The sequence below is a fragment of the Salvelinus fontinalis genome, chromosome 35, assembly GCF_029448725.1.
Source record: "Salvelinus fontinalis isolate EN_2023a chromosome 35, ASM2944872v1, whole genome shotgun sequence".
Classification (NCBI taxonomy): domain Eukaryota; kingdom Metazoa; phylum Chordata; class Actinopteri; order Salmoniformes; family Salmonidae; genus Salvelinus; species Salvelinus fontinalis.
In genome coordinates this window covers 19,708,546-19,721,761 of record NC_074699.1, presented here as the reverse complement: position 1 = coordinate 19,721,761, position 13,216 = coordinate 19,708,546, and the positions used below count along the sequence as shown (strand labels likewise).

Sequence of the window (13,216 nt, the reverse complement as noted above, 5' to 3'; positions counted from 1 at the left end):
AGCTCATCAAACTGTAGCCAAGTTGAGCACTCTAGTGTGAGGGGGCCTAGACAGTCAATGCCCTCTAGTCAGAAGGGCATGGTTCTGTGCTGTGTTCATATCTTCCATGGTTCAACGGAATGGTGTCACTAGTCCATCAGATGATCACAGCCTTTGTGAGTGGGGGGGTATTTTCTTTTTACTTTCTACCAGAGGAAAGCTCTGCTCTACCTGAAGGGACATCCATGCTAAGGTCAGGCTGGTCCCGAGGCTTTGCGGTTGAGTTCTGGTCTAGTCTGGCCAATAGATAAGAGGAACATGGTCCTGCTGTTGTTGGATGGCCCAGGGCCAGGGGCCAGTGTGTTAAAGGCCCCAACGGTCCCCTAGCACCCCAATGAGGCTGCCAGCTGGAACTCTAACAAAGTATTCACCCCTACACACACACTAGACATAAGAGCCAGCGATAGCTACTTATCACAGTGACCCTTTTCACTGCTTGTAGCTTGGAGTGCCCAAGGTACACCAGTACGTCCAGCTCCCTTAACTGATTGTTTAATCCCGGCAGACCCAACAGCGCTACCTCCTCCTCTCCCTGAACCTTGGGCCAAAGCAGTAGCAGGTTCCACATAGAGGCAAGGACAGCTCCAACTCTACGAGTCATAAATCTCTGTGCTGATGGCCCACCAGGGTCATTCCTGCGCTTGTTTACAGAGTTCACAGGCTTGAATGTGCTGCTGGCAGCAGAGCTGTGTGCAACATGGTCTCAGCCATGAATGTCAGACAAGGCCCTGCCAGACAAACTTACAAATCAATTACACTGGACCTGACTGGGCCCACAGAGTCCTGGGAACGAGCCGACCAGGGGGAGAGACCTCATCAAGAACTGGCAGTGTGATAAGGCGCACAACAGCATCCATGACTACTGTAGCCTGGCTTCACTGTAAGAACCCCAGTCTGATGGTTGATGAGTGATGACAATCTGACGACTGCAACATTACTGGATGATAGGCACTTCAGCTACAGAACACCACTTCCAGGAGAATAGGGGCTCTGACACCACTTCCAGGAGAATAGGGGTTCTGACACCACTTCCAGGAGAATAGGGGTTCTGACACCACTTCCAGGAGAATAGGGGTGTCTGACACCACTTCCAGGAGAATAGGGGTGTCTGACACCACTTCCAGGAGAATAGGGGTGTCTGACACCACTTCCAGGAGAATAGGGGTTCTGACACCACTTCCAGGAGAATAGGGGTTCTGACACCACTTCCAGGAGAATAGGGGTTCTGACACCACTTCCAGAAGAATAGGGGTTCTGACACCACTTCCAGGAGAATAGGGGTTCTGACACCACTTCCAGGAGAATAGGGGTTCTGACACCACTTCCAGGAGAATAGGGGATCTAACACCACTCTTCCAGGAGAATAGGGGTTCTGACACCACTTCCAAAAGAATAGGGGTTCTGACACCACTTCCAGGAGAATAGGGGTTCTGACACCACTTCCAGGAGAATAGGGGATCTAACACCACTTCCAGAAGAATAGGGGTTCTGACACCACTTCCAGGAGAATAGGGGTTCTGACACCACTTCCAGGAGAATAGGGGATCTAACACCACTCTTCCAGGAGAATAGGGGTTCTGACACCACTTCCAAAAGAATAGGGGTTCTGACACCACTTCCAGGAGAATAGGGGTTCTGACACCACTTCCAGGAGAATAGGGGATCTAACACCACTTCCAGAAGAATAGGGGTTCTGACACCACTTCCAGGAGAATAGGGGATCTGACACCACTTCCAGAAGAATAGGGGTTCTGACACCACTTCCAGGAGAATAGGGGTTCTGACACCACTTCCAGGAGAATAGGGGTTCTGACACCACTTCCAGGAGAATAGGGGTTCTGACACCACTTCCAGGAGAATAGGGGTTCTGACACCACTTCCAGGAGAATAGGGGTTCTAACACCACTTCCAGGAGAATAGGGGTTCTAACACCACTTCCAGGAGAATAGGGGATCTAACACCACTTCCAGGAGAATAGGGGTTCTAACACCACTTCCAGGAGAATAGGGGTTCTAACACCACTTCCAGGAGAATAGGGGTTCTAACACCACTTCCAGGAGAATAGGGGTTCTAACACCACTTCCAGGAGAATAGGGGTTCTAACACCACTTCCAGGAGAATAGGGGTTCTAACACCACTTCCAGGAGAATAGGGGTTCTAACACCACTTCCAGGAGAATAGGGGTTCTAACACCACTTCCAGGAGAATAGGGGTTCTAACACCACTTCCAGGAGAATAGGGGTTCTAACACCACTTCCAGGAGAATAGGGGTTCTAACACCACTTCCAGGAGAATAGGGGTTCTAACACCACTTCCAGGAGAATATGGGATCTAACACCACTTCCAGGAGAATAGGAGTTAACGCCACTTAATTATCAAAGGACACAGGTTTACTTCAAAAGGTACAAAATTTACTCCATTAAGGGCTAGCGTCCCACCTCGACAACATCCGCTGAAATTACAACGATTTTGATGACAGATTGCAGAGTTTCAAATTCTAAACACCTCCTTTTTTTTCTTCTTTTTTAAATCATTTTAAAACCTTTCTTCTCCCCAATTTCGTGGTATCCAATTGGTAGTTCCAGTCCTGTCCCATCGCTGCAACTCCCGTACGGACTCGGGAGAGGCGTAGGTCAAGAGCCATGCGTCCTCCGAAACACAACCCAACCAAGCCGCACTGCTTCTTGACACAACGCCCGCTTAACCCGAAAACCAGTTGCGGCGGTGTGTCGGAGGAAACACTGTACACCTGGTTACCGTGTCAGCGTGCACTGCACCCGGCCCGCAACAGGAGTCGCTAGAGCGCAATGGGACAGGAACATCCATGCCGGCCAAACCCTCCCCTAACCCAGACGACGCTGGACCAATTGTGCACCGCCCCGTGAGCCACCTGGTCGCGGCCGGCTGCGGCAGAGCCTGGACTCGAACCAGGATCTCTAGTGGCACAGCTAGTACTGCGATGCAGTGCCTGAGACCACTGTGTTACTCGAGAGGCATATTTCTAAACACGTCTACATTAATGTGGATGCTACATGATTCAGGATAATCTTGAACGCATCGGGAATAATGATGAGTGAGAAAGTGCAATGTTGAAGTGTTTAGAAATATTCTATTCTTATTTACAATAAAACAAAATAATCCAAATGGTACTAATATTCATGGTTGATAAACTCCATTTCCATTCAGACAGACATATTAGAAAACTCGGTGGCCCAGTGCAGGGCAGCACCTACCTTCTGGATGGGTGGCCCAGTGCAGGGCAGCACCTACCTTCTGGATGGGTGGCCCAGTGCAGGGCAGCACCTACCTTCTGGATGGGCGGCCCAGTGCAGGGCAGCACCAACCTTCTGGTTGGGTGGCCCAGTGCAGGGCAACCCCTACCTTCTGGATGGGCGGCCCAGTGCAGGGCAGCATCTACCTACTGGATGGGTGGCCCAGTGCAGGGCAGCACCTACCTTCTGGATGGGTGGCCCAGTGCAGGGCAGCACCTACCTTCTGGATGGGCGGCCCAGTGCAGGGCAGCATCTACCTTCTGGATGGGTGGCCCAGTGCAGGGCAGCACCTACCTTCTGGATGGGTGGCCCAGTGCAGGGCAGCACCTACCTTCTGGATGGGCGGCCCAGTGCAGGGCAGCACCTACCTTCTGGATGGGTGGCCCAGTGTAGGGCAGCACCTACCTTCTGGATGGGTGGCCCAGTGCAGGGCAGCACCTACCTTCTGGATGGGTGGCCCAGTGCAGGGCAGCACCTACCTTCTGGATGGGTGGCCCAGTGCAGGTAAGCACCTACCTTCTGGATGGGTGGCCCAGTACAGGTAAGCACCTACCTTCTGGATGGGCGGCCCAGTGCAGGGCAGCACCTACCTTCTGGATGGGCGGCCCAGTGCAGGGCAGCACCTACCTTCTGGATGGGCGGCCCAGTGCAGGGCAGCACCTACCTTCTGGATGGGTGGCCCAGTGCAGGTAAGCACCTACCTTCTGAATGGGCGGCAGCCTCCTGCTCTCCCTGTGGACCGCCTCCAGAGTTTCCATCTGCATGGCCACGATGCCTGGGGTCAGAGGTCATGACCAGTTAGCACAATGTCATGCACACACAAAAACACATAAGTTACCCAACCCAGGTAAACAAATACATGCTTGCACACACCTATTTACAACCACAGGAAGCCTATATTTACAGGTTTGAAGACCACCACCTACAGTGAGATACACAAGTATTGGGATGATACAATGACTATGAGGTTAAACTATCAGCTTTAATTTGAGGGTATTTTCATCCATATCAGGTGAACTGTGTGTCATGGTTGTGTTTCAGATTATCTTGTACCCAATATAAATTGTAAATAATGTATTGTGTCATTTTTGTGTCACTTTTATTGTAAATAAGAACAATGTTTCTAAACACCTATTTTTTGTAAATTATTATAAAAAATATATTTTACCCCCTTTCTTCTCCCCAATTTCGTGGTATCCAATTGGTAGTTCCAATCCTGTCCCATCGCTGCAACTCCCGTACGGACTCGGGAGAGGCGTAGGTCAAGAGCCATGCGTCCTCCGAAACACAACCCAACCAAGCCGCACTGCTTCTTGACACAACGCCCGCTTAACCCGGAAACCAGTTGCGGCGGTGTGTCGGAGGAAACACTGTACACCTGGTTACCGTGTCAGCGTGCACTGCACCTGGCCCGCAACAGGAGTCGCTAGAGCGCAATGGGACAGGAACATCCATGCCGGCCAAACCCTCCCCTAACCCAGACGACGCTGGACCAATTGTGCACCGCCCCGTGAGCCACCTGGTCGCGGCCGGCTGCGGCAGAGCCTGGACTCGAACCAGGATCTCTAGTGGCACAGCTAGTACTGCGATGCAGTGCCTGGACTCGAACCAGGATCTCTAGTGGCACAGCTAGTACTGCGATGCAGTGCCTGGACTCGAACCAGGATCTCTAGTGGCACAGCTAGTACTGCGATGCAGTGCCTGGACTCGAACCAGGATCTCTAGTGGCACAGCTAGTACTGCAATGCAGTGCCTGGACTCGAACCAGGATCTCTAGTGGCACAGCTAGTACTGCGATGCAGTGCCTGAGACCACTGCGTTACTCGGGAGGCATATTTCTAAACACGTCTACATTAATGTGGATGCTACATGATTCAGGATAATCTTGAACGCATCGGGAATAATGATGAGTGAGAAAGTGCAATGTTGAAGTGTTTAGAAATATTCTATTCTTATTTACAATAAAACAAAATAATCCAAAGTGCTGGAGTACAGAGCCAAAACTACAAAACATGTGTTACTGTCCCAATACTTATGGAGCTCACTGTTTGTCAAAGAGTTCATCTGCTCAGAGGCTGTAGGACTACCCAGCAGTACAGGCCTGCACTCAGAATACACACTTCAATCAGCTTCCAGGTACACCTTGGCAAAAAGGGTTAACTGATAAAGCTCACAGAATTAGGACAGCGGGAGTTTGCTACTGAAGTCAGAGGTCACAGTGCTTGCTAGCTACAGAGCTCCTGGATAGAGGTGTATTCGGGTTTAATTGACATTGTATTGAGTAGTATTGAGGTTGACTGGGGGTCGTACGGTACCTGGGATCATGCTATGCAAACTCTTGATGTGGTCCTGACTGACGCCACTCTCTGTGCACACCTTGTCAATGAAGCGGGCGATGAAGCGTACCACAGAGTTTGCCACGTCGCTGTTCTCAGAGTCCTCAAAGCCACTCTCTGTGTCAAAGCTATCCGCCACACTGCCTGCAATACTGGAAACACACATTTAGTCGGACATTAGTCTGCATTAATGGCATGAGAATAGAACAGGCTGCAGAGAGGGATGCTTGAAGTTTTCCCAGAGATGCACATGACGATATAGTGTGCCTGAGGTCTGTGAGCATGGCACAGCAGCAGTCTGGCGAGAGGTCAGCTGTGATGCCAGGACCTCTCACTCGGTCTCTTGGCCACGCTACACTTTTCACATGGGACGGTGATGTAACGTCCCGCAGGGTTTACAAACACACAGATGAGATCCAGAAGTCTCTGTGAGAAACAAAACAAGTCTGGGGCAAGAACCAAGAGAGAAAAACAAGCAAATAAACACAGTGTGGCCATCGCCAGAATGTCTTCAACATTCTCCATGTAAACACCTCAAAAGGCCTAAAATCTCCAGTAATACGCGTCAGAGGGGACTAGCTGGGGGGCTACCTTGTAGCAGCAGTGCATACAGAAAGTGAATGAGAAACTCTGGAGATAGGGCCTTGGCAGACCCTTTCCATTTCTGAGAAAAGCCACACATGCAAATTTTCCAAACTTACACATTACATTACTCTTAGTGCAGAGCACTGGAAATCCCAATCTTTGTTGACACCAGTGGAGGTCACCCCCCCCCCTCCACGCAGACAGGCTGAGTGGAGGTCACCCCCCCCCCCCCCCCCCCCCCCCGCAGACAGGCTGAGTGGAGGTCGCTCCCCCACGCAAACAGGCTGAGTGGAGGTCACCCGCCCCCCCCCACACGCAAACAGCCTGAGTGGAGGTCACCCCCCCCCCCTCCACGCAGACAGGCTGAGTGGAGGTCACCCGCCCCCCCTCCACGCAGACAGGCTGAGTGGAGGTCACCCGCCCCCCCCACGCAGACAGGCTGAGTGGAGGTCACCCGCCCCCCCCCCCCCACGCAAACAGGCTGAGTGGAGGTCGCTCCCCCACGCAAACAGGCTGAGTGGAGGTCACCCCCCCCCCCCCCCCCCCCCCCCCCCCCGCAGGCAGGCTGAGTGGAGGTCGTTCCCCCACGCAAACAGGCTGAGTGGAGGTCGCTCCCCCCGCAGGCAGGCTGAGTGGAGGTCGCTCCCCCCGCAGGCAGACTGATTGGAGGTCGGTCACCCCCCCCCCACGCAGACAGGCTGAGTGGAGGTCACCCCCCCCCCCACGCAAACAGGCTGAGTTTTGACAAAGTACAAAATACTCCCCAAGCAAGAGCGCTATCGTCCTAGATAACAACCTTACGTTTGGGCTCTTTTTCTCTTTCTGATCGAGTGCATTTCACCCTAGGGGGCCATGCGCTTCTGTGTGCTGCGTCAAACTAACTGTTGATATAGCTGTGGTGAATGGCTAGGTGTCAGATTGAACTGACTGAATATCAGTGGGGTGCAGTGAGGCGCAACCAGCTGCTCTGCTTGCCTGTTGGTGACGATGCTGTTGCTGCCACTCTCCCAGTCAGCGACGGGGTTGGCTCTGAGCAGCTTGTTCTTGCTGGTGTCCAGGGGGACCAGCAGGTAGACCAGGAGGCTGGCGTAGTGGATGGCCTGGCTGAACACCGTGCTCTCCTCGTTCTTCACCAGCTCCTGCTGCTTCTCCTTGCTGAGGCAGGGCCAGGCGCGCAGCTGCTCCGCCGCAAGGTCCATGGCCGTGCGCTCCGAGGCGCCGGGGGCCGCCGGGGGCAGGGGACCTTGTTCCTGAGGGGGGAGAAAGATATGGGGGTGTTCAGTGTCATTCTGCAAATGGGCCTAAAAAAGTGAGAGAAGAAAGACCATTGTATGGAACCTCTCATTCTCTTACCTTTAGCCTGGCACTGATGCCTAGTTTGTCTTCAGGGGCGGTGAGGTACAGGGCTCGGATCTGGTTCTGGACCTCGCTGTAGAACGTGGCCTCCCAGAACTGCTGATTGGTCCAAATGGAATGGTCCTGGACACAGGTGTATGCAAACTGGCTCACTCCAGCCGGCAGTTTCTGCAGACACGAGGGAATGTTTTGACAGTAAGAGGCGGAGGAGTAGATGTTTTCAACAGCTTACACTGAAGCTCTGACCAGACAAACGTTCAGACGTGCTGACTGTCTGCTTTTGACTGAACGTACAAGAGAGCAGTTTGGGCTCAACGTCTCACAACTCGTGAAACTAACTGGGCTGTGGGGAGCATAGCTTGTAAAGACAACCATTAAAACCTGGGTGGAAATAGGAAAATAATCCAAAGCTGCCAAAGGTTTCAAGCACAATCAATCATTTCTCGTGGGCCGTAAGTTTTCAACACATACAACACCACACCAAGAACGTCAGGCTCCCGCTTTCTCTCTGGATGAGTACTGAAAACAGGGCCCTGCAGTTTTTCCACAGTATGAATAGTGAAAAAAATGATAATAATACCTGTTTGCACACAGCACCTAGAGGGAACATGCAACTCTGATAAAGCCATGAAGACTGTTCGTATGTCCCGATATAAACACATGAATGTTGGGCAACAGCTATAGCATCAACTAGACCCAAACCCAAGAACACCACTGTCAACACCACTGCCAACACCACTGCCAACACCACTGCCAACACCACTGCCAACACTGTTTATAAATGAACATCCTTACCCCCCCACCTCTATGTTCCCCTCCTCCCCCCTGGCCGAGTTTGACGGCCATGTGTCTTTCGTAAGCGACGCTCACGCCTCTTATTAGATTATTTCTGATTTCGTCCCTCTGAGCCTGACACAATACAACACAGAGCTCATTATCGCTTTGGTTCTCCCTGAATGACCAGCGGCAGCGGCTACTGTAGTTACGAGGCAGCAGAACTAAAATAGCTACAGTCCCGGCACCCTGCTGAGGCTTACCCGAGGGCAGGGGTCCGAGCACAGAGCCCTGGAGGAGTGAGAGAGCAGTGGGCGGAAGTTCAAAGGTGAGACTGGGGCTGGAAGTGATTCTAGTGTACGATGGTCTGTGTATCTCATCTCTCCTCTCCAGAGAGGTTTGAAGGCCGTTGGAGGGCAGCAGTAGACCGCCTGCTCTGCTTCCTCCCTGCTCAGGACAGCCCTACACCTTGAGTAATATCCCTCTGATGTAAATGATTAATCAACTAGTAAGCCTCCTGTCTAAACCACTGTCATAGAGAAATAATTCACCTCCAAATGTACGCAGTCCGTCAGAGTGCAGCTTTATATCGTTAAGGAAGTATGGCGGATGACGCCAATGTCAAAGCTCGTACGGATAGTTTCATTTCCCCGGGAATGTTTTATACACATTACATCTTCACAGGAACACCGTGTCCTCCGCACTCAGCCATTTACAGGGAGAGCAGGGAGCTGGCCTAACAACCCTCTGTCGACAGAGACAAATCTGACACGGCCACAAGTGTTTTCAGGACAAACCGTGGCGCTAATAGACTTACAGATTACCTGATTGGATTAACGAGTCTAGACTAAATGCACAGAGGTCAGTGTTAAAGGATGGAAATGAATGAACCGTGGCCATTCATGGAACAGCGACCAATATGAAAAACAAGAACAGTAGACGCGTTAATGCAGCTGTTATTCTGGGACCTGCACCAGAGAACAATATTTACAATATTAGTCATCATGCGCTCATGTCATATGGTGTGTGGGTTTTGCAGCAGATTGAGTGGAGGCGTGTGTATCCTCTCCTGTTAAACACACTGCCTGCTCAGTTGTCTGGAGGTCAGGTTGACCACGGCCGGTTGGCTCTCCCTGCTCTGATAACAGAGCAGGGTCTAGGCTGCAGTCAGAACCTACTAGACAGAGCAGAGGGACAAGATAAGACAGATGGAGGGATGGAGGTAGACGACCCTAAGAGGCCCATATGAATGTCCACTTGCCAAATGTAGAAAAGGAATGCAGGGCTGGAAGAGAGGAAAACAAGGATAGACAACACAGAGACAGACAGACAGACAGACAGACACAGAGAGAGAGGGAGCGAGACAGAGAGAGGGAGCGAGACAGAGAGAGGGAGCGAGACAGAGAGAGGGAGCGAGACAGAGAGAGGGAGCGAGACAGAGAGAGGGAGCGAGACAGACAGACAGTAAGACACAGAGAGAGCGAGAGGGAGCGAGACAGAGACAGACACAGAGAGAGAGGGAGCGAGACAGACAGAGAGAGCGAGACAGACAGTAAGACACAGAGAGAGCGAGAGGGAGCGAGACAGACAGCGCTCGTCTGTCTCGCTCGCTCTGTCTCGCGCGCTCGCTCTGTCTCGCGCGCTCGCTCTGTCTGAGACAGACGGACAGAGCGAGACGGACGGACAGAGCGAGACGGACGGACAGAGCGAGACGGACGGACAGAGCGAGACGGACGGACAGAGCGAGACGGACGGACAGAGCGAGACGGACGGACAGAGCGAGACGGACGGACAGAGCGAGACGGACGGACAGAGCGAGACGGACGGACAGAGCGAGACGGACGGACAGAGCGAGACGGACGGACAGAGCGAGACGGACGGACAGAGCGAGACCGGCGGACAGAGCGAGACGGACAGACAGAGCGAGACGGACAGACAGAGCGAGACGGACAGACAGAGCGAGACGGACAGACAGAGCGAGACGGACAGACAGAGCGAGACGGACAGACAGAGCGAGACGGACAGACAGAGCGAGAGAGACAGACAGAGCGAGAGAGACAGACAGAGCGAGAGAGACAGACAGAGCGAGAGAGACAGACAGAGCGAGAGAGACAGACAGAGCGAGAGAGACAGACAGAGCGAGAGAGAGAGACAGACAGAGCGAGAGAGAGAGAGACAGAGCGAGAGAGAGAGAGACAGAGCGAGAGAGAGAGAGACAGAGCGAGAGAGAGAGAGACAGAGCGAGAGAGAGAGAGACAGAGCGAGAGAGAGAGAGACAGAGCGAGAGAGAGAGAGACAGAGCGAGAGAGAGAGAGACAGAGCGAGAGAGAGAGAGACAGAGCGAGAGAGAGAGAGACAGAGCGAGAGAGAGAGAGACAGAGCGAGAGAGAGAGAGACAGAGCGAGAGAGAGAGAGACAGAGCGAGAGAGAGAGAGACAGAGCGAGAGAGAGAGAGACAGAGCGAGAGAGAGAGAGACAGAGCGAGAGAGAGAGAGACAGAGCGAGAGAGAGAGAGACAGAGCGAGAGAGAGAGAGACAGAGCGAGAGAGAGACAGAGCGAGAGAGAGAGAGACAGAGCGAGAGAGAGACAGAGCGAGAGAGAGACAGAGCGAGAGAGAGACAGAGCGAGAGAGAGACAGAGCGAGAGAGAGACAGAGCGAGAGAGAGAGAGACAGAGCGAGAGAGAGAGAGACAGAGCGAGAGAGAGAGAGACAGAGCGAGAGAGAGAGAGACAGAGCGAGAGAGAGAGAGACAGAGCGAGAGAGAGAGAGACAGAGCGAGAGAGACAGACAGAGCGAGAGAGAGAGAGACAGAGCGAGAGAGAGAGAGACAGAGCGAGAGAGAGAGAGACAGAGCGAGAGAGAGAGAGACAGAGCGAGAGAGACAGACAGAGCGAGAGAGAGAGAGACAGACAGAGCGAGAGAGAGAGAGACAGACAGAGCGAGAGAGAGAGAGACAGACAGAGCGAGAGAGAGAGAGACAGACAGAGCGAGAGAGAGAGAGACAGACAGAGCGAGAGAGAGAGAGACAGACAGAGCGAGAGAGAGAGAGACAGAGCGAGAGAGAGAGAGACAGAGCGAGAGAGAGAGAGACAGAGCGAGAGAGAGAGAGACAGAGCGAGAGAGAGAGAGACAGAGCGAGAGAGAGAGAGACAGAGCGAGAGAGAGAGAGACAGAGCGAGAGAGAGAGAGACAGAGCGAGAGAGAGAGAGACAGAGCGAGAGAGAGAGAGACAGAGCGAGAGAGAGAGAGACAGAGCGAGAGAGAGAGAGACAGAGCGAGAGAGAGAGAGACAGGGCGAGAGAGAGAGAGACAGGGCGAGAGAGAGAGAGACAGGGCGAGAGAGAGAGACAGGGCGAGAGAGAGCGAGAGCCAGACATACAGCAAGAGAGCCAGACATACAGCAAGAGAGCCAGACAAACAGACAGACAAACAGCCAGAGAGCCAGACACACAGACAGCCAGAGAGCCAGACACACAGACAGCCAGAGAGCCAGACACACAGACAGCCAGAGAGCCAGACACACAGACAGCCAGAGAGCCAGACACACAGACAGCCAGAGAGCCAGACACACAGACAGCCAGAGAGCCAGACACACAGACAGCCAGAGAGCCAGACACACAGACAGCCAGAGAGCCAGACACACAGATTGACAGAGAGCCAGACACACAGCCAGAGAGCCAGAGCCAGACCCACAGACAGAGAGACAAACACACAGACAGAGAGCCAGAGCCAGAGAGCCAGACACACAGCCAGAGAGCCAGACACACAGCCAGAGAGACAGACACACAGACAGACCTACAGACAGATACAGACAGACCTACAGACAGATACAGACAGAGAGCCAGACACACAGTCAGAGAGCCAGACACACAGACAGAGAGCCAGACACACAGACAGAGAGCCAGACACACAGACAGAGAGCCAGACACACAGACAGAGAGCCAGACACACAGACAGAGAGCCAGACACACAGACAGAGAGACAGACACACAGACAGAGAGACAGACACACAGACAGACACACAGACAGACAGCCAGAGAGCCAGACAGACAGCCAGAGAGCCAGACAGACAGCCAGAGAGCCAGACAGACAGCCAGAGAGCCAGACAGACAGCCAGAGAGCCAGACACACAGCCAGAGAGCCAGACACACAGCCAGATAGCCAGACACACAGCCACACAGACAGAGATCCAGAGAGCCAGACACACAGCCACACAGACAGAGCCAGACACACAGACAGTCAGCCAGAGAGCCAGACACACAGCCAGAAAGCCAGACACACAGCTAGAGAGCCAGACACACAGCTAGAGAGCCAGAGAGACAAACAGCCAGACAAACAGCCAGAGAGCCAGACACAGAGGCAGCCACACAGACAGAGAGGCAGCCACACAGACAGACAGAGAGGCAGCCACACAGACAGACAGAGAGGCAGCCACACAGACAGACAGAGAGGCAGCCACACAGACAGACAGAAAGGCAGCCACACAGACAGACAGAAAGGCAGCCACACAGACAGACAGAAAGGCAGCCACACAGACAGACAGAAAGGCAGCCACACAGACAGAGAGCCAGACAGACAGAGAGCCAGACAGACAGAGAGCCAGACAGACAGAGAGCCAGACAGACAGAGAGCCAGACAGACAGAGAGCCAGACAGACAGAGAGCCAGACAGACAGAGAGCCAGACAGACAGAGAGCCAGACAGACAGAGAGCCAGACAGACAGAGAGCCAGACAGACAGAGAGCCAGACAGACAGAGAGCCAGACAGACAGAGAGCCAGACAGACAGAGAGCCAGACAGACAGAGAGCCAGACAGACAGAGAGCCAGACAGACAGAGAGCCAGACAGACAGA

At 53.2% G+C, this 13,216-nt stretch overlaps 1 protein-coding gene across 9 annotated transcripts in view; it reads right to left on the bottom strand.

Annotated features, from left to right (window-relative positions):
- Positions 1–13,216, bottom strand: part of LOC129834473 (myotubularin-related protein 13-like) — a 157,261-nt gene that overhangs the window by 33,147 nt on the left and 110,898 nt on the right. For all 9 annotated transcript variants that reach the window (XM_055899481.1, XM_055899484.1, XM_055899485.1 and 6 more), the window contains 4 exons: positions 7,586–7,756; positions 7,208–7,482; positions 5,627–5,799; positions 4,013–4,086 (listed from right to left, as the gene is read on the bottom strand). In XM_055899481.1, the coding sequence (XP_055755456.1) occupies positions 4,013–4,086; positions 5,627–5,799; positions 7,208–7,482; positions 7,586–7,756 (693 nt within the window). The remainder of the gene's footprint in view (positions 1–4,012; positions 4,087–5,626; positions 5,800–7,207; positions 7,483–7,585; positions 7,757–13,216) is intronic.